Source organism: Daphnia magna, linkage group LG7 (assembly GCF_020631705.1).
Source record: "Daphnia magna isolate NIES linkage group LG7, ASM2063170v1.1, whole genome shotgun sequence".
Classification (NCBI taxonomy): Eukaryota; Metazoa; Arthropoda; class Branchiopoda; order Diplostraca; family Daphniidae; genus Daphnia; species Daphnia magna.
The window spans coordinates 7,485,913-7,511,644 of NC_059188.1; the positions used below are offsets into that span (position 1 = coordinate 7,485,913).

The 25,732-nt window shown below is 39.0% G+C and overlaps 2 protein-coding genes and 2 long non-coding RNA genes across 9 annotated transcripts; 2 read left to right on the forward strand and 2 right to left on the reverse strand.

Annotated features, from left to right (window-relative positions):
- Positions 1 to 7,004: 7,004 nt before the first annotated feature.
- On the reverse strand, positions 7,005 to 8,654 carry LOC123474005. The gene is made up of 4 exons (XR_006648623.1): positions 8,502 to 8,654; positions 7,661 to 8,444; positions 7,406 to 7,603; positions 7,005 to 7,318 (listed from the first exon to the last, which is right to left on the reverse strand). It is a non-coding gene; the product is annotated as an uncharacterized LOC123474005 (long non-coding RNA).
- A 634-nt stretch (positions 8,655 to 9,288) lies between these two features.
- Positions 9,289 to 11,111, forward strand: LOC123474006. The gene is made up of 3 exons (XR_006648624.1): positions 9,289 to 9,454; positions 9,544 to 9,628; positions 9,893 to 11,111. It is a non-coding gene; the product is annotated as an uncharacterized LOC123474006 (long non-coding RNA).
- A 272-nt stretch (positions 11,112 to 11,383) lies between these two features.
- LOC116923546 (serum response factor-binding protein 1) lies at positions 11,384 to 13,114 on the forward strand. Its single transcript, XM_032930041.2, has 4 exons — positions 11,384 to 11,593; positions 11,654 to 12,705; positions 12,779 to 12,903; positions 12,978 to 13,114. Exons 1-4 carry the CDS (start codon positions 11,549 to 11,551, stop codon positions 13,088 to 13,090), a joined length of 1,335 nt encoding a protein of 444 aa, XP_032785932.2. The 5' UTR covers positions 11,384 to 11,548; the 3' UTR covers positions 13,091 to 13,114.
- A 211-nt stretch (positions 13,115 to 13,325) lies between these two features.
- Positions 13,326 to 17,943, reverse strand: LOC116923536 (cap-specific mRNA (nucleoside-2'-O-)-methyltransferase 2). Of its 6 annotated transcripts, XM_045175784.1 has the most exons (10): positions 17,822 to 17,943; positions 15,643 to 15,818; positions 15,414 to 15,575; positions 15,191 to 15,349; positions 14,940 to 15,128; positions 14,753 to 14,864; positions 14,483 to 14,696; positions 13,699 to 14,422; positions 13,504 to 13,633; positions 13,326 to 13,440 (listed from the first exon to the last, which is right to left on the reverse strand). In XM_045175784.1, exons 2-10 carry the CDS (start codon positions 15,745 to 15,747, stop codon positions 13,346 to 13,348), a joined length of 1,890 nt encoding a protein of 629 aa, XP_045031719.1. In that variant the 5' UTR covers positions 15,748 to 15,818; positions 17,822 to 17,943; the 3' UTR covers positions 13,326 to 13,345. The 6 variants fall into 6 exon arrangements, with proteins under 6 accessions (XP_045031719.1, XP_032785921.1, XP_045031721.1 ...); XM_032930030.2 differs by lacking the exon at positions 17,822 to 17,943 and having other exon boundaries at positions 15,643 to 15,876; XM_045175786.1 differs by lacking the exon at positions 17,822 to 17,943 and having other exon boundaries at positions 15,414 to 15,529; positions 15,643 to 15,835.
- Between the last annotated feature and the right edge of the window lie 7,789 nt (positions 17,944 to 25,732).

Sequence of the window (25,732 nt, forward strand, 5' to 3'; positions counted from 1 at the left end):
TTTTTGCCAATTTTATTTGAAAACCAAGTTTATCAGTTTTCCTGCCTACCCTTTGGTCTTTCATCGGCCCCTTGGGCGTTTACAAAAATCTTTAAACCAGTAGTCGTCTTTTTGCGAGGTAAAGGTTTTAAGTTGATTGTCTACTTGGACGATTTTTTGCTCATCAGTTCAAGTAGAAGTCAAGCGAGACGAGATTTTCTTTTCGTCGTAGAGCTGCTGGAATCACTGGGTTTTGTGATAAACAAAATCAAGTCGTCAGGCGAACCGTCGCAGTCGAGAGAATTCCTGGGGTTGTTGGTCGATTCTCGATCATTGACGCTTTCCTTAAAGAAGGAAAAAGTGGAGAAAATGATTTTGATGTGTCGCAAACTTTTATCACAAGACGAAGTCTTTCTGTGGGAATTAAGCTCGGTGATGGGAAGTTTTGCATGGGCGATTTCATCTATCCCATTCGCCCAGGCTCATTACAGGCGGCTTCAACACCGCTGCCTAATCGAGTCGACTAAATTAAATTTTAGTGCTAAAATAACTTTGGATAATGAGTCAAGGGTAAATTTGACTTGGTGGCGGGACAACCTTACCAAGGTCAATGGGAAACCTTTGTTTGCAAATAATCCAGACATAACAATCTTTTCAGACGCGTCCTTGGTGGGCTGGGGGCGGTATGTGACGAGTCTACGGCCCAAGGCCCATGGACTGTGGAAGAAAGAACCTTTCATATCAATTTGTTGGAATTGATTGCCGCATTCTATGCTCTACAGTGCTTTACAGCTCGAGTGAATCGGGCATCCGTGCTTCTTTATTTAGATAATAGCACGGCGGTAGCATTTATCAACAAATGCGGGGGTACACGGTCGCGTAGGCTCTCGTCTATGGCTGAGGATATCATTAGGTGGTACGAGGAAAGAGTTTTGTCACTAAAGGCAGTTCATCTAGCAGGAAACCTTAATATTATTGCAGATCACCAGCCCAGAGTTTTCCAAGATCAGAGCGACTGGAAGCTTTCGGAAATCAGCTTCCGCCGGATCAAGTCACAGTGGGAGATGGAGATAGATTTGTTCGCAGCGGCATGGAACGCGCAGTTGATCAAATTCACCAGTTGGCAGCCGCAACCCGGGGCATGGGCGGTAAACGCGTTTACATTCAGCTGGGAAAACCTAAAGGCATACGCCTTTCCACCATTCAGCCTGATCCTGCGCTGTCTAGCAAAGACGAGGAGAAAATTGGCAGATCTGGTGCTAATAACGCCCTACTGGCCGAGCCAGGTTTGGTTCCCGTTAGCCTTGAGTCTCGCGAATGATATTCCATTAGTTCTGGCTCCATCCAGTCATCTGCGGACATCAGCGTCGAGTGCAGTCCACCCTCAGATCCAGACGAATTCCCTTATCTTAATCGCATGGAAACTCTCCAGCGATGCTTCGAAGTGCAGGGACTTTCGAAGGAGGTGGCGCAACTTTTGCTGGACGGAAACCGTCAATCCACATCAGCTGCGTATGAAACCGGATGGGTTTTATGGAGTAATTGTTGCCGTCAAAGAAATTCTGATCCCATGTCGAATAATTTAGCTTCAGTACTGCAGTTTTTAAAAGAGGCTTACAGTACGATAAATATCCTAAGATCTATGTTATCGGTCACTTTAAAGCAAATGGATGGAAAAGGGGTGGGTGGTCACCCACTCGTGATTCGCTTGATGAAGGGAATCTTTCTGAACAAACCCTTTAAACCGGGTTATGTAAGTACGTGGAGCATCGACGCCATGCTAAGTTTTGTCAGCGACTTAGGAGTGGACGAAAATCTTCCACTAATGTGTTTGTCTAAGAAGCTCGTTTTTCTCTTATTCATAACAACCTAAGCAAAGGTTTCCGAGCTGGCTTCCATTTCTAGAAGTTCGGTTCGTTTTGGTGATTGGGGAACCTGCTTCCCTTTGTTGAAGCTGCGTAAATCTCAGCAAAGCGGAGCCTTGCCAGTGGTAAGAATAAGTAGATTTGAAGGGGACCCTCGGCTCTGCCCAGTGTCCTGCATGGAAAGCTACATCCGAGAGACGAGCGACCTGGTAGACGAACGCCACGGGGACGGATTTTTTATCGCATCAAGAAAGCCGTTTAAACCAGTGGGGGCCTCAACTACAGCAAGGTGAATAAAGGCCCTGTTAGAGGAAGCAGGAATCGACGTTTCAACGCGCGGAGCCGCTTCATCCAAAGCGTTTGAAAAGGGTGTACCGGTGGAGACGATTCTAAAGACGGACCATTGGGCATCAGAACCAGCTTTTTCCCGCTTTCATAAGCGTAAGGCTAATCCGGATTCAGTCGTAGACACGGTTTTGTTAGTGGCAAACGACTAGTTTAATGCGTTGAAGTCACCGTTGAAACGGAGCATTTCTAATTACTACAAAATTAGAAATTGCTCGAGGCCGCTCACGACCGAAGAGCAATTGGAATTGTGGGTGATTTAAGAATGCGACGTATTAACGGTTAAAACCCCACCCTGTTCCACTCCCTAATAATGCATTCTTCTTACTACTTAGTGGCTGCAACAGGAGTAACTTCCAAGGAAGTTCCAGAAGGGGATGGAGCAACTTCAGTTAAAAGTCTGACGCCCAGGCGATATCCAAGGGTTGCAAAAACCTACCTTCTTTTGTTTCATTTTGTTTTTTGTTGGTATAGAAGCTGTGAAATACAAGGTCAACACCGTTAAAACGTCGCATTCTTAAATCACTCACAATTCCAATTGCTCTTCGGCCTCGAGCGGCATCGAGCAATTTCTAACTACTGAAGATACAACAATAACGATAATTTGCCCGCAAAGTCATGAAAAGGTTAACACTTTAATTAGAAGAAAACCTTTTGATGTCTTTGAAGTTCCAATGTCGTGTACCGCACACACGGATAATTGGGTTTTTCAAGCAAGCTTCAGGAAGAATATCAATTATGCACTGAACAACGCGTCACTGCCGTCGCTCACTGAGCTTGAAAAGGTAGGGCAAGTTTTGAAAGCACCCGAAGCTAGTGAGACTATCCAAGAAAGGAAGGGGGGCAAGAACCCAGAATAGTCAGCCGATACTGACGCGCCGTGCGATGATTCAAGGTCGCGTAGCCCTCATGGGGGAACATCTGCGTATCATTGAGGAAGAAGAGAAAGCTAGACGGGGCGCGGGGCAACCCGAAACAGTTTGGTACCTTTTTGAATTAATAGCGGTTATAGCGATTTTATTCTTTGGTTTGGGAGCAATTCTATTCGTTCGTTTGCGCCAAACCGGGGCAACCATAAAAGCCTTGACTCAACGCATAGTCGAATTGGAAGGTCGGTTGACTATTCATGAACCCGAGGTGCAAGAGCGCTTATAACTGTTAACCGAAACGTTGTATTTGTTTTGTTTTTTTCCCTCTCTCTCTCCCCTATTCTGTTTTAAATTATTTGAATTGCTGAAATTATTTTGGTCTTGTGTACCTTTTCTTTCTCTTCTCAATAGCTATTTGTAGATGTTATTTTTGTTTCATGCTTGTTTTATTGGTAATTTGGTTTTTTTGGGGAGGGGGGTGGGTTAATGTCTATTGGTTTGACCAGTAACTCTTCTAGCATTTTGTTGCGAAATTTGTTTACATTGAATTTTGCATTCATTTGTTTTCATTTACTTTTGGCTGAAAATTGTTTCTTTGTACTGATTTTTGGCCGAAAATGGCTCGTGTCTCTTCTGTTTTAGGGTTTATGTTTATTTTTTTTTCTCCTTGTTCTTCGTCGTCATAGTGCGATCGGGACGAGTCGCAGGCTGAAGGGGGGATGTAGCTTTCACGCATCATTTGTAAGAGAACTTTCGTAAGCCGTTATAGCTGTAACGGATAGACAAACGACCGATGGAAGTGTCATTCGAGCGTCATCCGATTTCTGATACATCGGATTTGCCGACTGACTCTTTCCCACGCCTGAAAACTATAAATGGGACTGTAGTGTAGACCTTCGGGGCCAGTAGTTTAATAGAACAGTTATGTTTACTTTGTGTCGTGCTTGAGTGTTGAAGAGATTGAATACACCGAGATTGATACACCGAACCCATCGGCGATAACTCGTTACAATATGTCCAATTTTGGCCTAAATTAATATAACGAATAACGACAATGAAAACAAATTTTTGTGGGCAAGTTTATCGGCTTTTTTCTCGATATTTAACAAATTATTCTGCTCAGTGGGGCTGTTGACTGCGAATATGAACTAAATTTTTTAGTTTTACACCGACATTTAATGCTGGGGCCTAATGTAGAAAACCACTGAAAATGGGAAAAGCAAAATAAAAACTTGTACAAAAATTATCTCGAAGTTTTGAAACTATATAACGAGAAAAATAACGAAAAAAATAATATATTAAATAACGTAGTAAGTTAATGATTACATAAAAAAAATAATATTTAACGAATAACGACAACGATGTAAAAAAAAATAACGACACAACACTAGATTTCCGTCTGTTATGACGACTTGATAAAAAACAAACGTGTTGCCAGATGAAAGAAAATATGAATTTATATAAAGTGGGAGGGTCAACCAACTTGGATTTAGTTCAACCATGGTCTGGACTGTGGTTCGCTCAATTTGGTAGAGCTCAACCTTGGTTGATCTTTTGGTGAACCATAAAACGGAAATCAAGCTCAACTGTGACGAATTGGTTAACAAAAAAATACTGATTGAGCTCAATTTAGGTTCAGGTTGAGTTCGACAGTTGACGATAAAACGCACCCCAAGTTGCTTCTGTCAGAGCAAAGCCTACTTAATGCTTAAGGCCTGTAAACTCGAATACCTCCTATGGCGGTGACGCGTTACCTGGCAACAACTAATCATAGAAAAAACAAGGGTTACGACGACACCATCTGGCGCTCGCTACTGCTAATGCTTCGAAAACCTAAATACAAGATTAAGCAAAAACAGGGTTTCCTTGTATTTCTTAATTAAGAATATCTTAGAAACCTTAACTTTTAGTTAAAGAATTCCAGTAAGAGTAAAAAACTCACCTCTTTGAAAAAGATTTGTGTCCACTAAGTAATATTTTCATCACTACATTTCACCATTACAATCAAATTGGCCTCGGTATTGGGATGGTGGTTAAGGACTCCACCTAGAGATTTATGGATAGAAGTATGACGGTTCATGTCTATTTTATGTCATGTTATCAATGTGAGTACAATTTAAACAATATTTTATTTTATCTCTAAGTGAAAATGTTTAATCCGTTAATAGATTTTTTTCCTAAATGATTAATTCGATTAACTACAAGAACAAGAAGAAAATGTTTCATTAACATGATAATGAAACTTATATTTTCTTAACAAACTACTTTTTTCTTTTTAACAACTCAATCGCCATATTGCTGTCAAACCAGCACACTTTTCATTTCAAAAACTTTATTTCCTTTTGTTTTATCTTTATTCATGTGTTTATGTAACTATAACAAGTGTTTAAGTTTTTTGGGGTGTTTTTCAACGAGGCTATAATTGCGAGCGCCAGATGGTGTCGTCGTAACCCTTGTTTTTTTGTCTGATTGCCTCTTACTAGGGAACGCCTACCCGCCATAGGAGGTATTTGAGTTTACAGGCCTTAAGAATTATGTAGGCCTTGGTAGGCCTTGGTCAGAGCGCAACTCCATCTCGTTCAGGGACCTGAACCCTCTGAGGCAAAACATGACGACAACTCCTGGTAGGGTTCAGGTTCCTGGCCTCAATTTGCAGCAAGAGATAGGCAGCTCAATTAGCTATTCTAAAAAACCACCCACTTCTGTAAAAATTATGAAAAAATAAACATAAACAAAAAACTTGAGACAAGACGTTTTTTTATAGTTTTTGCGCTCTATGGATATACTCGACCCTATAGGGCTGTTCGTAGGGCTCGGCCCCGCACTAATCGGGGAGTTTTTTAGTCGATTCGGTGCGGTGAAATTTTCTGCGGTGCGGTGATTGCGGTGCTCGGTGCGGTGATTGCGGTGCTCGGTGCAATCCCCGATTTCAAGGAAAGCAATTACAAAATTCAATACATAAGACAACGCTTGTGTAGGATAACTTAGAAAAAAAGTTATTTGAAGAATACATAATTACTACGTAATTAAACATATACTAATTATAATGAATACACATTAGGTATTTTATTTATCAAAATTTTTAATGTCATATAACGTGTCTTAAAATCTGTAAATAAGGTTGAATGGGAAAAAAAAACCTTTCGGCTCCAATCAACCAGGAAAACTAAATTTCATAAGAATTATGGATTTCTGTATCACAGAATTATTTCCTTTATCATGAATCGTATTCATGCAAGAGTAATATCACAAGTTTAAAATTATTACTTGGTGAGCTAACGTTTGAAACATTCGACAAAGCCGACAAAGATCTTTTATGCCCTTGTGAATTCTTTGGTGGCATTTCTGTTGAAATTCACTAAATGGTTGATAAAAAAAATATTTAAAAAACAACAAACACGAGTCCAATTTGATTCAAACTATAAGTAACAATAAACTAAACAACTTAAACACACCACTCATCATTGACTGACAACAAACACAAATGTCACACTAGTCACGTGGTCCTGATTGACCTATGAGGAGCAATTTATTATAGATGACCTATCAGGAGACAGCTCCGGTGTTAAGTCAACCATAGCGTCATTTGTTGTTTTTCGCACCACCTCAGGCAAATTTCTATTCGGTGCTTTCGGTGCGGTGCGGTGCGGTGCTTGCACCGCACCGGGAAAAAAATCACCGCACCGCACCGTCCCCGAACCTCATTTTTCGGTGAGGGTTTTCGGTGTCCCCGATTAATTTGAAATCGGGGCCGAGCCCTAGCTGTTCGACATCTTTTTTAAGATTTGTTGAAATCGTGAAACGCAGCAACTCATGTATTTTTTCGTCTGCTACGAGTGACTTGTGTAGTTCTGCGAAATATAAATTTTTTTAAAAAACAGTGATAGAAAAGGGGGTTGTTTTGAAGTTCTGATGTGTTTTCTTTATATATTAGTTCGTTATAGTGTTAGTGTTTAACTATGTCACTGTCTAATTATGCCAGTGGACTTAGTATTGAGGCCAAAACACGTTATTTGGAAAAGTTACAAATGTTTAACAGTGATTGTCCATATTGTATTCCTAATTCTCTGTGGAAACATGGTTTAGACTGTTGTCCAATTGTTCCAAAAATTGCTCCCTCAGATATCTTCATATATCTTGTTGAAACAAAAAGCTATCAAAATCATATTCCATCTATGATGTAATTCTTATTTCTTTTGCAGGTTCTCAGTGACTACGACTCGAGTGTCCTTTGTGTCTGTTACCCTCAGATTCTGCCTCCTGAAATTTACAACATTTTATGGGATCAAATTCTTCGTGCCTGTTACCATACTCTACTTGACGGGTATTCAGCCTTATTTTACGCACCTTTATGTAAGACCGTATCTGATTTGAAATTCTTTAGATTTTCCGCTGTAAGAAAATGCACGAACGAAGGTCGTGCACTAATGCAGTTAGACTTCAGGCATTTTCAAGTCAAAGTGGAAAGCTTGACACGTCTAAGACCTCTTCCTGACCCACATATTGTCGAAACATACATAAAGGCATATTATTTACCTGAAAATTCTTTCGAAAAATGGATTCAAGAACAAACGGTAACTCAATCAAATTTAGTATTAATACCGTTGTCATTAATTTAAGAAATTCGCGTCGTCAGCAGCTAATAATTTTGTTTATGCCTTTGTTGAAGGAATATACTCCTAGGCAGATGATGAATCTTCTTCAATACGTAAGTCAAGGCAGTAAAAAGATTCGGCTGAACTTAACTTCCTTCATGGAAGATTTAGATTTGAATCGTCGATAAAGATCTTTGTTATGATTCAAGTGATGAAATTTTTGTAAATTGAGAAATATACATGACATTCCATTACTTGTTGTCTGGCTTTCAATTTTGAGTTTAGATAAATATTTACAAAATATTACTCGAGATCTAGAAAATTAGCTTAGTTTCACTTAATTATATTTTACTTGCAATTTGAAAACAGTTGTATTGAAGGTCGATTGCTTTACGCAGAATGCATTTACTTCACTTTCACTGTCTTCCCAGCCTTCATGTATGATACGAATTATTGGTCAAATCGAAACATGCAACCACATGAATGGATCCGACATCTTACTAGCAAATGCTTAGACCAAGTTCCTTCATAACCTGGAATCTTCTTAATGCAAAATTATAATTCCCTTCGTACACAGCCTACTAAAGTTCCATACAAATAATCTTAATACTGACAATTTTTTAATGTAAAAATAACCCTGAAAGTATGCGTCAAGGAATGGTGTCAAGTTTAATGCAGTAACAATTGTACAAATATAATGGTCATCGTTTATTACTTTACAGCAAAAACGAAACAACGGGGAGACGAACTTATTCCTTGTCATCATCATCATCCTCTTCCTCATTGTTGATCTAATAAGTTTCATAATTAGTAATGAAGCCGACATTAAAAACAGTATTGTTACTTACATTGAAGTATCTGAGTTCAAAAGAGGTCTTAACCCCCTTTTCTATCACTGTTTTTTTAAAAAATAAATATTTCGCAGAACTACACAAGTCACTCGTAGCAGACGAAAAAATACATGAGTTGCTGCGTTTCACGATTTCAACAAAACTTAAAAAAGATGTCGAACAGCCCTATTGACAAAAGTAAAAAATATAATCCTTTTTCAATTTTTTTTTCCTATGAACATTTGTTCCAAATTTTTTAAAGAAATAGATAGATCTTGATGAGGGCTATCGATATCTGTAAAATTTATTTAATTTGGACTTATAGTTTTTCCGCAAAAAATTATTTAAGTTTTACATATGTCAGGGAGGAGGGGGTTACCCGATACCCGTGAAACCGTACCGACCAAAGCAAAAAATTGTGAATCTGTTTACTACCCTAGTAAAATTTTTTAATGCGATAATTTTGCCCAAATGGATAGATCTAATTAAGAGCTATCCATTCCTGTAATTTTTTTCAAAAATAGAGCTTATAGTTTATCGATTATAATTTATTGGTTTCACGATCCGTCAAACCACACCGACAAAAATATTCAATCGGTTTACTACTCGGTTAGGTATTTGTTAAGCAAAAATTTTACGGAAGTGGATAGCCCCCATCATCGGCTATCCATTTCTGTAAAATTTGTTTATTTAGACTTAAAATTGTTACCTATAAAGCTATTTTAATGATTAATTTTTTACGGTAAACGTTAGCGGTGTACCCGATTAGAATGTGATCGGGGCCGAGCCCTACTTTTATGACTTTTCTTGAAATGAAAAATAAATTCTTGGAGTTCTACTGTCGGCCGTAATAATTATTTAAATATTCAGTGGAGTTTTACTGTCGGGTGTTGGGATTCTACTGTCGGGTGTCGTGGTTCTACTGTCGGGTGTTGGAGTTCTACTGTCGGGCATTAAATATCATATTTAAGGTATTGGAGTTCTATTGTCGGACAAAAAAATATCGTAAAGTAAACACAATAATTTATCACCTCATCTGGAATCGAACACCGATCTCCAGCATCACATTCAGAAAGGCTACACCTACGCCATTGTCAACGACGTAAACATTCACAAGCAGCTGGAACATAAGCTAAATTGTTTCGGTAAGCAACATTTCCTAGCCAAAGCCCTAAATTTCCAACTGTCGTTTAAAAAAACAAACCACCCTGGGGGTTGCAAAAATGTCCTGGCCTGTAACTTGCCTTAAAGCGTAATACCTTAAGGCATTTTTTTTTAATGTCTGGACTTACCCAACCCTGCCCTGTCGTGTCCATCACCCCGTCTACCCTCCCCCTTAAAAAAAAAACCCGCTACCCCGCCAATAGGTGGCTTTAAAAAATTAAATCGGTGTTCGGATTTTGGTGCAGGATACTGTACCAGGAGAGGTGGGCAAACGCGAGAGGAAAGAACTGTGCCAAGTTTCAATTCTTATCCTCACTTCTGCCGCTAGGTTCTCTAGTGTGAGTGGCCCTCAAATCTGGCGCCAAGTTTAACCATTGTGGATAAAGCATCGTGGTTTAAGGGTGTTTTAGTTCAGTAACAATAAAATTAACACAATGCTAGTTTCTAATAACGTAAAATCAATTACAATTTATTGATTTTTTTCAGAAATATGGTTAATTTTTGAAAAACCTTAAGGCATTTTTTTTTAGGTCTAGACTTACCCAACCCTGCCCTGCCGTGTCCATCACCCCGTCTACCCTCCTCCTTAAAAAAAAAAAAAACCCGCTACCCCGCCAATAGGTGGCTTAAAAAAATTAAATCGGTGTTCGGATTTTTGTGCAGGATACTGTACATTGTTATTATATATAAATTTTATCCTATAACCTATAATAGATAACATATAAAGGATTACAAAATTTTAAATGATATATCTGAATAATACCGACGGAGAATGCGGAAGATCTTCCTCGTTATGGTGGAAATTACTAGGTCACATATAATATTTACATATTATATGCATATAAAATATTTATATATAGTATCCATATATAATATTTATATATATTATTTTTATGTATAATATTTATGTACATTTAGACAATCATGCGTGCTAGTTTCTTGGGAGCGAGACTTTAGACCCCTTCGACATAAGACCCCAGGGGGGGTCGACCGTAGACCCCCACGTTGCGACGCAAGACCCCCAACATTTAAAAAAAATATTTGTATTTGTTAATTAATGGACAACGCAAAACCCCTAGCCCCCGACGCAAGGTCCCTGTATTTTTCGCCATTAAATATTATCCCGACTAATTATTATTAGCCAACTAATAGTTGGCTTACAAAAATTTGCTATCTTAAGTTGAAAAAGACAAGTTCAAAATATTTCTTAAGAAAAAAAGGTGAGTTGAGAAAAGCTAGAATACGGTTTTAGGTAAATCCAAGCATAAATTGGATTTTTAAGCAAAAAACAGTAAGTTAAGAAAGAATTCCGTGCTTAAGTCAAGGCTAGAATACGGCCCCTGTAGTATTCTATTACCAGAGTAATAGAATACTGGTGTAGCCACGGCCATGTTAACTCCCCCTCTCGGATTTTTTCCCAAAAGTTGTTGCCAATTTCGCGTATCGATTGTGAGAGAACGAGGCAAGATATCGATTTAAGTGTCCCATAACCGTAACTGCCACCTATGAATTGAGTTTTAAGGGTTGTTATTGTTATAACAACCCATATGTTTATACATACATTTTTTCACACTAATTAATTAAGCCACTTTTTGTTTACTTTCTGAAGTACAGACGATGAAAATGAGCGAAAACATAGCGAAAACGTAATACATCACAAGTTCACAACACAGCCGCTGTGGCGCTTTTGTTATGGTCCAGAAAGACTTTCAGGCCAAAAAGGCAATGGGAGGGCCCGCCATAAGCGTGGCTACACCAGTATTCTATTACTCTGCTATTACTCTGCTATTACTCTGCCGGTACACGGTACACGGTACGCGTATACGATATACCGCAGTCCGAGGATACAGCAGTACAAGCAGCTGATCATACTTCGTGCTTTTTATACCTTGATTTTCACCATGACGACCGTTAATCGACTGGAGAAACTTACGCTTAATAATCAGGTTAGCCAAAAGGTGGTAAAAGAATGAAATACCCATGTTAATGAAAATTTTGTACTTCAGATCGTTCGCATGCGGAAAGATGTGAAAAGGGCTCGTTTGTGGCTTATAAACAACTTGACTCATCGTGTGAGAAAACTTAAGGGAAAAAAAACTAATGAACTTGAAAAAATTCAATTGAAGGCTGAAAAGCTGCAAAATAAGATTTGTCTTCTTAAGCAAATTTGTGTTGATGAAGTGTCTAAATTTGCGCTTTGTAACAAACAAGATTCTCCAAGTTTATCACCAACTGAAAGTGAATTAGATTTGTCCCAGAAACTAATGCTGCAGCTTGCTAACCATAGGCTGGTTCAACAACAGGTTCAAGTGTTCCGCCAAACTTATACTGGCCCAATGGACAGATTAATTCTTTTGGTTAGGTCTCTTGGTTTGCATTACCAGAAAAAAAAGAAAAAAAAATTAATGGATTGTGCCAGCAGTAGAAACATTCAAGAAGAGGTAAAAATAGCAAGTGTTACACAAAAAACATCATGTGGGAAGAAAAAAAAAATTTCTTTGCAAGAACTTGAGGGTAACTCCACATCTGGATGCATGTTAAATTTTGTGTGTACAGTGGACTCTGATTCCCCACCAAATTTGGGGAACCTAGAGGAAACGAAGAGTAATAAGGATGTCTTGTCACTGCCAATGAAAGTTCCAGACAATTTGATGAATCCATTGAATCCTTCATCTGATTTCCAGCCTTTAAAAGGCAATTTTACCAAAGCTATTAATAATACTAAACCTGAAGATTTATTGAGAAATGATAAAAATTTTCTAGCTGCAAATTCAAATGTAGTAAAGCAACCCAAAAGCAAAGGGATCTTGGCCCAGAAAGTCCCATGGCCAAAATTCTCAGTACCTTCAGTAAACAAACAAATTGGAACCATGATAATTAAACAGTTTCACCTTGAAAATGTAGCTGAATCAATTTCATTTGGTGAAACAAGCATAGATCATGAAACCAGCAAAAAAACTAATCAGACTCTCAGAGATTCCTTTTTTCTTGGAGGTGTTGATCTGTCTTCAGATGAGGAGGATATTAAGGACAATTCCATCCCTGTAAATGCCCAAAGGTTGTATTACTACCAACTTTAAAAGTGTGTTGTGCTGTTTACTTCACTTTCTTAATCCATTCATTATTTATAGGGTAAACAAGATAACTAACTCAGAAGTTAAAGAATCTGGTGATAAAAAATGCTCTAAGCCCTCTAGATCCAGACAACAAATATCCAACAGATATACTCAAACTAAACCAACAATTGCACCATCAGGTATGAATTATATAATGTCTCATCTTTATCATGCATCAATTTTCAATAGCTCTTGTAACCCACATTTATTTCAGTTCCACCTGCTGAGGTTCTTCATCCGTCTTGGCAAGCCAAAAGAAAGGAAAAGGAGCTACAAATTAAAATTGGTGTATGTCATGGAAAAAAGATAAGGTTTGATGACTATTAAAAGCACCCAAATTCTATCATGCAATTCCCACGTGTCTATCTAGTCTATTTCCGTTCACTTTATTTCGTTTTCGAATTCCAGAGCAGTCATTGCAAAAGGGTTTCGTCACTGCTATAGTAGATTATCGATATCATTATTAGCATACTAGTCGGAATAATTTCCAAAAAATTCCAGAATACTTTTCAATCAGCATCAGGCTCATTAAGCCAAATCACACCGTCGACGTATTAATGGATTGATGGATCATAGGTGCTTTTAACATAATAAAAGCATCGTATTTATTATCGACAAAGAGAATTCCAAGAGCAATTTTGTGTTGTATCTTGTTATGAGATTGTAAAACGAGTTTTCTGAAAACAGAAAACATTTCAGTATTATATACTATTCATCAGCATACAAGCAATGAAACTTACGAAAGAGAGTGGGAATTTCCACAAAATTCAGTAATTTTGGGTCGAGGTGCCGCATCCAATTTAAAATAAGGGGTTCTTCATGATAGCCCACAAACCGGATGAGAGTATCGTTCTCAAAATCAAATTCGACCTATCGTTGTTAATTCACTAATTAACTCGTGTCACATTAATAGCATAAGCGTTATCTAATACAACCTGGGAAAAAAAAAGAGAAATGATCCAGACAGATGCCACAGAGAATCTCGAAAGTACGGGACACCGTGTTTCGAAATTACCCCCTGTGCCAATTATTGGACTTACATCCAAGAAATTGTTGATGAGGAAAACTTGTCCTGTTTCATCTAGCGCTTCAAAAAATGATTTGGATTTAAGGTCCAATGATAGTTCTCGGAGAAATTCAAAAACGCGGAAGATGTACGCGTGGCAAAATTTTGTGTTTCGAATAATACCATAAGATTTCCCATACGTATGGTAGATCTTATCTTTCCAATCTTCTTTTGCTCGGTTTACCCACTTGAGAAATTTTACTTTCTCAAGAAATAAATCAATTTCTTTCAATTCAAATTGCAATTTAGTAAATAGTTCGGGAGTAACCGTTAAAGGCAAAGAGCCTAAATTCTTTTCGTGATATGGTTGTAAATTCCACAACGACCTTTCTCTTAAATTTTCCGGGCCCAAGATTTGTTTCGTTAAAGGGATGCTCCGTAGGCCGTACTTCTGCATATAACGTTTGGCTACTTTCTTTTTCGTGGCTGCCAATTCTTTTCCCTGTAGAGGAACGTTATAAAGTGTAAGGTTACGCATAATGGCTTCTTCCTGGTGGTCCTTGAAAAGCGTTGCACAGCTTATGATATCGCGTAGGAAGCCTTCAGGAATTTCAGACAGCGAAAACAGAGCGTTCGAAGAAATATCAATTTTCCTATTACATAAATCTATCAAAAGGGGTCCATTGAGCATTAATATGCATTTTTTCATATACCGTTCATACACCTGTGCTTGAATGATGCGCAATAGCTTTTGAATTTCATGTGTTTGCGTATAACGAAGGGCAATGATGTATACTTCAGAATTTCCTTCTTTGCTTGTGCATGGTTTAAACACATGCAGGTCTTCAAATGACAATCTTAAAATATATAGCAGTGAAACAGCAGTATGTTCAAAAAACGTAAACATTTTTAAAACGTATGATCCGCCTATAAAGAAAGAAGAATTAATAAGATAACCAAATAGCAAATAATATTGAAGATACCAGGACTTAATAGTAATAACGCAGATATGGTTTCACACCAATGTAATTTTGCGAGATGTTTTTCTTGTTCACCTGGGTTCTCTGCGCAATCAATACTGCCGTCTGCCGTAACCTATACATCATGACCATTCAGCAACACTTGTAGCATATGCTATTTAAAATGTTCCATGGGTGCAAATTTTCATACAAGGTTCACATGTCTTCCTTTGCATTGCAGTATCGCATTAACATTACACCATTCCATTATGTCACCAGTATCATCATGGCCAAAATTCCAGTAGCATAAAGTATTGTGAATGAAACGGTGATCTCCAATCATTGATTTACTAGAATTTCCTTCATAGTAGGGATTAAGAGTGGCAGCCAACCAACTGAACTGGGAATTAAGGAAAACATTATTGATACAATATACACACACAACTTTACTTCAGACTTTACATGCAAATCAGGGTGGTGTAAATTCAAATAATGATTTAGTGATGTTACAAAAGCCCCTGGGGCTTCACACAAATGAACACTTTTTAACTCAAAATTCCCTTCTGGAATATTGCCAAGTAAATCAAATTGAGAAAGACATTCATAGAATTTGAGCCAAGCCTAGAAAAACATGGTTAAATAAGGTGTAGATAGAAAAGTTTACAGATAATAGTTTTTTTATTACTTGTGTCAGTAGCTCTGGACATACTTCAGATTTAACCTTTTGAAAAACAGCACCTGCACGATTGGTGTAAGATGTATGCTCATGCCACCTTTCAGCTTCCATATGGCTTAACAGACCTTTTGTACAATTTAAATGGATTTTTAGATTTTCTAATTCTGGAACCTAATAAAAATGCTACATAAATTTAGATATCAACACATGTTAACAGTGAAGGAAATGCATTGCAGACCTTCCACGAAGGGTTCCCGAACAAATTTGTGCATGAAAAAGATTTATTTCCCAGCTGTTGAAACTGAAATTTCTTAAGAAAATATTTATCAATTTCATCTTGCATTTGAACTAAGGTATTGGGATAAAGTCTATTTTAACCGACCAAAGTAACTTTGGTTTTTACTTTACTTTCACCACAGACTACGAAGTAAAGACCGCTATCCTTTATCTCACCGTGTAGGCGATGCTTGGTCTTACCGCTAGGGGCGCGGGAGTATACTTTCTGAAATTTTTCTACTTTTTCTAATGTTAGTACTGAATACGTGCTTCACACACACGTATTGGCGGGAATTGTATTTAACTTTACGTTATCAACTGTACACCTTAATTTTCTAGATCCCCTTCCTGTATCCCGTGAATTATTTCAAAATTTTATTCTAATTCTTTGGTATGGTAATAAAATTATACATTTACCCCCTCTTTTCCCTATTTTTCAGATGTGTTCCCATCTTGCAGGGTTTCACGATTGGCTCTATACATACCCCTCTTTTCCAACTCCATCTCGTTCAGGGGCCTGAACGCTGTCAGGCAAAACATGACGACAACTCCTGTTAGGGTTCAGGCATGGTGTAAAAGGGAGGTGTACCAACTCTTCAGTTAAGAAGGGTATCTCTTGTGAAGCCTCTTTGTGGTACCAGTAGGCATTGCTAGGTTATCTATAGTAAACGCCATCTCTTGAGCTTGTGAGCAAATGCTACCTTCGGATCAGTCGTCAACGGTTTTCCATTAGTCGTACTGAAAGTTTGAACACATTAATGGCGTCGTAAAAATATATAATTAGTAAAAATTTTTTAATGCGATAATTTTGAACAAATGGATTGATCTTATCAAGAGCTACCCATTCCTGCAACTTTTTTCAAATATAGAGCTTATAGTTTACTGGTTATAATTCATTTAGTTTCACGATCCGTCAAACCACACTGACAAAAATATCCAATCGGTTTACTACTCAGTTAGGTATTTTTTAAGTAAAAATTTTACGGAAGTGGATAGCCCCCATCATCGGCTATCCATTTCTGTAAAATTTGTTTATTTAGACCTAATATGGTTACCTATACAGCTATTTTAATTTTGTGTACTGGGATAGAGGGATTACCCGAGACACGTTAAACCGCACCGACCTACCTACCTGAAAAATAGCTGATGGGTCATTACTCGGGTAGGTGCTTATCAAGCGGTTTTCTTTCGTTTAAAATACCCACTTTAAAAGATGTGGCCCAGCCTTAACTTAAAATGGGTGTGCAAGTGAAGGAAAATAAATAAAACTATGATGTATTGCAAAAAACAAGTCAAATAGGGTACACAGTAATTATATCGGGTTTTGGAACCGGTTCCACTACCCGAATGCCCATGAGTGGAAATTCACAATTATTACAGTAATTTTAATGAAATTATACCGTTGCTTAATTAAGTAATATTCTAATAAATGAAAAAAAAATTATAAAGTTAAAAGGCATTGTATTACGGAAAGGAAACAGAAAGAAAAATAAACAATAAACATAAATAATAACAAACACAAAACAAAAAAATAACGGTTCGGGGGTTTTGTGTTTTTGCCTGACAGGGTTCAGGTCCCTGAACGAGATGGAGTTGCAACTGAATGCGTAAGGCAAGTTGCGCTAGTATAGCGAATTGAGCTGCCTATCTCTTGCTGCAAATTGAGGCCAGGGACCTGAACCCTAACAGGAGTTGTCGTCATGTTTTGCCTGACAGCGTTCAGGCCCCTGAACGAGATGGAGTTGCTCTTTTCCCTATTTTTCAGATGTGTTCCCATCGTGCAGGGTTTCACGATGGGCTCTATACATCTGAAAAATAGGGACTCGAATAGGGAAAAGAGGGGGTAAATGTATAATTTTATTACCATACCAAAGAATTAGAATAAAATTTTGAAATAATTCACGGGATACAGGAAGGGGATCTAGAAAATTAAGGTGTACAGTTGATGACGTAAAGTTAAATACAATTCCCGCCAATACGTGTGTGTGAAGCACGTATTCAGTACTAACATTAGAAAAAGTAGAAAAATTTCAGAAAGTATACTCCCGCGCCCCTAGCGGTAAGACCAAGCATCGCCTACTGGATTTCTCTCAGCCTTATGGCGATGATAGTGGTCTTTACTTCGTAGTCTGTGCTTTCACTGAACGTAGAGACACTAATAAACCGCGATGTACCAGGAGAGGTGGGCTAACGCAGTAGAGCTTCCTCGCTTAAAACTGTGCCAACTTTCGATACTTTTTCTCACTTCTGCCGCTAGGTTCTCTAGTGTGAGTGGCCCTCAGATTTGGCGCGAATTATCAGAAGTAAAGCGTCTGCCATCTTGTCGATAGTAGATTCCATTTCGTTGTTTCATTTGATCATTTCGTTCTTTAACTTAGGGTGGTAATGTGTTTTTGATAAATTGTGTTGCGAAATGGTTAAATGCTTCGTGGTTGGATGTTCTACGGGATACAAATCAGCCAAAGAAAATGATACTAAGGTATTTAAACCACCCAAAGAAGAAAGGCAATTCATTATATGGGGTAAAAAATTGGAAAGAAGTGACAGAAAATTTTTTAGAAAAGATCATGTGTGTTCTAGACATTTTAAAGAAGAATTCATCATCAAGAACTCTGTAAATGGTGGCGCCCCATTGAGTCGCTGGAAATTGAGAGATGATGCCATACTAACCCTTTTTCTTGGTAAGTTTTAGTTTATCAATTCTTCCTGTATTATTCATGAAATTTTTTAAAATTATGTAAGTTACAAAGATGGGGTAGCCCATCTTGCATTTTTGTTGTTGTTACATTTCAAACGCGATAAAAACAAACAAAAATTAACCATATTTCTGAAAAAAATCAATAAATTGTAATTGATTTTACGTTATTAGAAACTAGCATTGTGTTAATTTTATTGTTACTGAACTAAAACACCCTTAAACCACGATGCTTTATCCACAATGGTTAAACTTGGCGCCAGATTTGAGGGCCACTCACACTAGAGAACCTAGCGGCAGAAGTGAGGATAAGAATTGAAACTTGGCACAGTTCTTTCCTCTCGCGTTTGCCCACCTCTCCTGGTACAGTATCCTGCACCAAAATCCGAACACCGATTTAATTTTTTAAAGCCACCTATTGGCGGGGTAGCGGGTTTTTTTTTTAAGGGGGAGGGTAGACGGGGTGATGGACACGACAGGGCAGGGTTGGGTAAGTCCAGACATTAAAAAAAAATGCCTTAAGGTATTACGCTTTAAGGCAAGTTACAGGCCAGGACATTTTTGCAACCCCCAGGGTGGTGTGTTTTTTTTAACTACAGTTGGAAATTTAGGGCTTGGGCTTGGTAATGTTGCTTACCGAAACCATTTAGCTTATCTTCCAGCTGCCTGTGAATGTTTATGTCGTTGTCAATGGCGTAGGTGTAGCGTTTCTGAATGTGATGCTGGAGATCGGTGTTCGATTCTAAATAAGGTGATGAATTATTGTGGTTATCTTACGAGAAATTCTCGTCCATATATAAAACAAGTTTTCATCGAGCAATATGTGCTTTTTTTTGTTTATTAAATAACTTAAAAAAATAATAATTTACTTCGTTCTAAGAAAAATAATATTCCCAGCATATGCGAATGAAGAATATTGTGACGTATGTCTTTTTATGTAGTATTGTGTAGTTGTTTTTATAAATGACCGCTAGATGGCTTTTTCTAGCGTGGTCTTATTAATCTAGAGCTAGTTAGTTCGCGTCTGTACGTTGTCTGGTAAACAACTCTTGCTTCTCGGTTTGTGTTTATTAGTGTTTTCGGTTAAACTATCTGTGTTTTAGTCCATTAGGGCACCATTGGAAGTAGTGTTAGAATTATTTAGAGTAGTCCAATGGTGAAAGAGACCTTTATGTTTGTGCCCAGTGACGAAAGGGCCAACATTTAAGTAACTTTGGCTTTGGGCTGTTCACATCAACAAGTGTTTATTGCCTCAAACAATTCTACCCGTGACAATTTGGTGGAGATGCAGGGTATTGGCTACACTTGTTGATGGTGAATTTTTCAAAGTGAATTTTGATTTTGTGAGAACGCAGTGTCGATTTGTGTTAGTGATCCAAAACGTTTTCGTTTCATTACGTGTTAGCGTCGTCGCCATTTTTTATTTTTCCCATTGCCACCATCTTGTTTCCTTTGGTGACGCTAATGGCCAAGTATCGTTTCATCGTTGTGTGTAGACAAGTTAATCTGTTTCTTCTCTTTTATTTGTCATTTAGGAAATTTTGAACGGATTGTGGAATTTTATTATCGAATTGTGGATGAATCGACTTCGTGTTTGGGCATCTCTATTTTTATCATCTTGCTAGTGAACAATTAATTCTCTCTTTTTATCTTTTCAGTCTAGATTTGACTCGAAGATTTGATTGCTTTCGGGTCTTTAATTGGATTACTACCCGTTATCATTTGAGTGGTTGGATATCACTCTTTAGCCAAGACCCGAGAGCTCGTAAGTTGCGTCCCCTAACCTAAATTAAAAATTACCTTTTAAATTTAGGTGAGGGTCATAGCCTCCGTCGGTCAGTGCTGTAATACACAGCTTATAAAAGTATTGGTCCCGATACTTGGGTTCCCCTCTTAGTGGGTAAGATTTTGTTGTGGGCTGGGTAGGGTTTGCCTTACCGATTTTTGATTTTACAGTCCCTTTTTCACTTGACTTGTGATAGAGGCTTCTTGTTGTGATTCTTTAGCGAATCTTTGATTTTGATTTTTTCTTTCTGAATCATGGCTCGTCGGTTAGGTCGAGAGGGTTCTACAGTTGCTGTAGTCGTAAATGAACAGGCTCCTCGCTTGCGTGCGCGTGATCCACCGATCTTTCGTGGAGAGCCTCATCAAGATGTAGTTGAATGGTTGCGTCAATTTCAACGGGTTAGCGATTTCAATTTGTGGGATGGGAATCAGCAACTACGACAGTTGCCCCTATGTTTGGAAGGAGTTGCTGAGAGGTGGTTTTCTAGTTTGAATCCACGACCTGACACTTTTCCCGCTCTTAGTGATCGATTTTTGAGGGCATTTCGTCATCAAAACTACGAAATGGAATTAGATTCGCAACTTCGTGCCCGAAGGCAAGGCCCTGGTGAACCCGTCATGACTTATTGTTATGATGTTGTTCATCTTTGTTCAAAAATTAATGCAGATATGCCTGAACAAGAGAAAGTTCAGCATATTTTGCGTGGATTAAGTCCTTCTCTTATGGAAAAGGTGATGCCTGATCTAACGCAGCCATTTACCGTTGATCAACTTTTTGCTCGGATTCAAGTTCATTGTCAGGCAATTGCCATGGCCAATCGAGCTTTGAATGATTCTTTGTCTACCCCAGTAATGCAGACTACCATCTTGAATCCTCCCTCTGCTGGGTTTGTTACGAAGGAGGAGTTGAACACTTCAATTGCGTTATTGAGAAAAGAGATTAAGGAAGATGTGGCATCTACCTTAACCTCTTTCACCTCCACCATTAAAGAAACCATCCGGTCAGAACTTAAAGCTAGCAGGAAGAATGTCGGGATGAGTGTTCGGAATGATGGTGTCGGATTGGGCAATCGGGTTATGAAAAGGACGGCTGATGGTCACCCCATTTGTAATTCTTGTGGCCACCCAGGCCATATTGCTCGTGCCTGTAGGTCTAATTCAACGCGGCCACCACTTGCGTGTTTTATTTGTGGGCAGGTTGGTCATATTTCACGTCAGTGCCCTTCTAGGCTTGAGAGTAGTTCAAGGCAGGGTTTATCGAATGCGGGCTTTTCGGGGGGCTCCTCTTCAAATCAAGCTAATGGGAATAATTCAGGCACTTCGTCTCGCTCATCAAACTGAATGCGGTGGTTGAAGGGGAATCCATCACCGAAGTCTTGCATCTTCCCCATCCGACGTCAAAGAATGTAGTTTTGAAAGAGGTGACCTGTTTTGGGAAAACTGTAAAAGCTGTTATTGATACAGGGGCGGGAGCAACTTTGATTTCGCCAGAATTTTGTCAGGAATTGGGTTTACTGGAAAATCGTTGGATTTGGGAAGGTCCTCGTTTAATTCTTGTGGATGGCACACGAATTTATCCAAAAGGGGCAGTTAAATTCAAACTTTTTCTTGATAAATGTTTAATCTGGGTGACGGCAGCCATTGTTCCCCTTAATGGTTTTCCTCTCTTATTGGGTAATGATTCTCTCGCACAGATCAAATCATTCTCAGTTCGATATGATGACGATGGAATAGGTTCATTTGCGGTAAATGGGTTCGATGTTGTAGAAAAAAGAAAAGATGACTATGGGTGGATTGTTTGTCGGGAATCTCGTTCCATTCCAGCCTACTCCTTGATTACCTTGGCTACGGATATAAGATGTTCATGTGGGAAGGAAATTGAAGAGCCGTTTTTACTTATTGAACCGTCCTTAAAGGTGTTTGTTGATAAAGGCCTATCAATGGGTCGTATTTTACTTCCTACTAGTGTGTCTTGTAAAGAACCACATCCTTTTCCTGTAACGAATTTTTCTGCTTCTTCTCAATTTGTTTCCGCGGGTATGGTTCTCGGGAAGGTTTTTCCTGTTCAAGAGGTTATTGATGACCTTCCTGTACAGACCTTCAATGACTCTGATCTAACGCCTCTAAATTTTGCCGATCGAGTCAGTAAAGATTTGAATGCCGATGATTGTGAGCAGGTTGTAACTCTCTTAATGCGTTTTTCGTGTTTTTTTGCTCGAACACCAAGTGATCTGGGTCGATCCAATGTTTTTCAACATCAAATTAGCACGGGATTCCATCTGCCTGTTCACCAACCCCCATATGGCAGTGCTTGGCGCGAGCGTGATTTAATTCAGGATCAGGTTCAAGATATGATTAGGGATGGGGTTGCTGAGCCGTCAAACAGTCCGTGGGCTGCACCTGTTGTTTTAATCAAGAAAAAGGATGGAGGGTGGCGCTTTTGTGTAGATTATCGTAAGTTGAATGCGGTTACTGTCAAGGATGTTTATCCGCTTCCCAGGATTGACGATGCCCTTAGCCGTCTGGAGGGGTCGCAGTATTTCTCGATTCTGGATATGCAGGCAGGATATTGGCAAATTGAAATGAATCAGGAAGATAGAGTCAAAACTGCTTTTATTACGGCCGATGGTTTATATCAGTTCAAGGTGATGCCTTTTGGGCTAACCAATGCTCCTGGCCCTTTCCAGTGGACGATGGATGTGGTTTTGGCCGGTTTTCAATGGAATTCAATGGTCTATTTAGACGACATTGTTATTTTTTCTTCTACGGTTTCACAGCATTTGTTTCGTCTTGAGGCTGTTTTACAACGAATTTTGAAGGCGGGACTCAAGTTGAAGTTGTCCAAATGCTCCTTTCTAGAGCAGTCGCTTAAAGTGCTTGGATACATTGTGAGTGCTTCGGGTTCATCGCCTGATCCCGAAAAAGTCTCTGCTGTTCAGGATTTTCCTATACCGAGGAATGTCCGGGAGCTTCAAAGCTTTTTAGGCCTATGTTCCTATTATAGGAAATTCGTTCAAGGATTCGCTGTTTTGGCCCGTTCCCTCTCAAATTTGACTAAGAAAAGTAGTCGTTTTATCTGGACGGAAGAACATCAACGCAGCTTTGAATCTTTAAAGACTGCGTTAACAAACCCTCCTGTGCTGGCTCATCCCAAGTATAATCTTCCAATGGAGATTCATTGCGATGCTAGCGGTTTTGGTGTGGGTGCTGTTTTGAGTCAGCATCAGGATGGGAAGGAACATGTGTTGGCGTATGCAAGTCGCTTATTGAGTAAGGCCGAAATCAATTATTATGTGACCGAAAAGGAATGCCTCGCTCTCGTTTGGGCGGTTCAGAAGTTCCGGATGTTCACTTGGGGACTTAAGATAAAAGTGGTGACGGATCATCATACTCTTTGCTGGCTTTTAAAGAAAAATGATTTAGTGGGTAGGTTGGCGCGGTGGAGTCTTCAATTGCAGGATCTGGATATAGAAATTGTTTATCGAAGTGGTCGTTCACATTTGGATGCAGATGGTTTGTCTCGTGCTCCGATACATCCTCCTACAGAGCTTGAGGACATGCCAGTCTTGGTTGTTCATTCTTCTAACTGGTGTGAAAATGAAGACATTATCTTGGCACAGCATCAGTCGGAATGGTGGAGAGATATTCTTGCTGGCTTTTCGGAAGGGACGTCTTCTCGACGTATACGGCAGCTTGTTAGGCAATTTGAATTAAAAAACGGAATCTTATTTCGTCATTGGATTCAACATGGGAGACTTTTTTATCAACTGTGTCTCCCTCAATTGTTTGTAGATCAAGTTTTACATGCCTGTCATGATGATGCTACTGCTGGACACTTAGGTGTCACTCGAACTTTGTATAAGATTAAGCAACGTTATTTTTGGCCTAAGATGCGACGTGACATTATTCGTTTTGTTCTTTCTTGTGGTCAATGTCAGTCTAAGAAGCGGTCTCAGGAGCGACCTGCTGGCTTATTGCGTCCCATTCAAGTGCAGCAACCTTTTGAGAAGGTTGGCATTGATCTTATTGGACCTTTTCCTCAAACTACCTCGGGAAATCGGTATTCGATAGTTGCTGTGGATTATCTGACCAAATGGGCCATTTGTAAAGCTGTTCCTTCTGCTTCGTCAAAAGAATTGGTCGATTTTTTTGTAAAACGTGTTGTGTTACAACATGGTGCGCCATTTTTTCTTATATCCGATAGGGGAAATTGTTTAACCTCCTCTTTTTCTGAAGAACTTTTTAAAGCTATGCAGACTAATCATTTGGTTACTGCTGCGTATCATCCACAATGTAATGGTTTGGTAGAACGCTACAACCATACATTTGCGGAAATGTTGTCAATGTATGTAAACTCTTGTCACAATGATTGGGATGATTATGTTGATTTCGTTACGTTTGCTTATAATACGAGTAAACAGGAATCGACGGGAGTCACTCCTTTCTTCCTTTTGTACGGTCGAGAAGCCGTTTTACCGATTGATGTTGCGTTAGGCAATAATCCCAATTCTGAGTGTAGTGATACTGATCCAAGCGATCGAGTGCGTCAGTTAGCAACTCAGCTTAATGTTATACGCGAAGCTGTGAAGAAGCGTCTATTTCATGTTCAAAGTCGTCAGAAGAAACGATTTGATCATCGTCGTCGTGATGCATCTTTTGCCGTTGGAGACTTAGTGTTAGTGTATCGTCCTATTAAAAAGAAAGGACGTGCGACTAAATTACTTCATCGATATTTCGGTCCATACAAAATAGTGCGTCGAGTGAGCGATCTTGACTATATTGTCCAACTACTATATGGAAGAAAGAAGACAACAGATTGTGTTCATGTTTCCCATTTAAAACCTTTTCGTTTCCGTGTTAATGTGAACACCTCTCGTGTGAACACTTCTAGTTCCTGCCAGAATAGAAGTGTAAGTGAGTTTTCTTCGCGTCTTGGCAGAGACCGAAGTGATGAGTGTACCACCTCGCATCTCAGCAGAGATGGTGGTGATGAGAGTTCCGCTTTGCGTTTTGCTAGAAACGGAAGTGATGAGTGTACCACCTTTGAGGGTGATGAGAGTACCACCTTTGAGGGTGATGAGTGTACCACCTTTGAGGGTGATAAGCATTCTCCTTGTTCCGACGGGGACAGAGGAAAGAATTTGGTTGTTTCGAACTCTTCTATTACAGGTACGGAGACGGCATCACGTCCAAGAAGAATACTTCGAGCTCCAAGAACTGAAGAGAATTGTTCCAAAAATGTCGATAATGTTAATGATGTAATTGGTTCACACAGGTAAAGATCAAGAAACAAATTACGGGCTCCTGTGCGTTTTTCTTTATAATGATCTTTTGATTGTATGCTTGTATGATCGAGGACGATCCTTTTTTTTTTTAGGTGGCGATATTGTGACGTATGTCTTTTATGTAGTATTGTGTAGTTGTTTTTATAAATGACCGATAGATGGCTTTTTCTAGCGTGGTCTTATTAATCTAGAGCTAGTTAGTTCGCGTCTGTTCGTTGTCTGGTAAACAACTCTTGCTTCTCGGTTTGTGTTTATTAGAGTTTTCAGTTAAACTATCTGCGTTTTAG

Coding starts and splice junctions, on each gene's coding strand:
- LOC116923546 (XM_032930041.2), top strand. CDS start 11,549: ATGACGACCGTTAATCGACTGGAGAAACTTACGCTTAATAATCAG. Junction 11,594..11,653: donor AACTTACGCTTAATAATCAG/GTTAGCCAAAAG, acceptor TTTGTACTTCAG/ATCGTTCGCATGCGGAAAGA. Junction 12,904..12,977: donor ACCAACAATTGCACCATCAG/GTATGAATTATA, acceptor CATTTATTTCAG/TTCCACCTGCTGAGGTTCTT.
- LOC116923536 (XM_045175784.1), bottom strand. CDS start 15,747: ATGCAAGATGAAATTGATAAATATTTTCTTAAGAAATTTCAGTTTCAA. Junction 15,129..15,190: donor TACACCACCCTGATTTGCAT/GTAAAGTCTGAA, acceptor CTTAATTCCCAG/TTCAGTTGGTTGGCTGCCAC. Junction 14,423..14,482: donor CAAGCACAGGTGTATGAACG/GTATATGAAAAA, acceptor TTTATGTAATAG/GAAAATTGATATTTCTTCGA.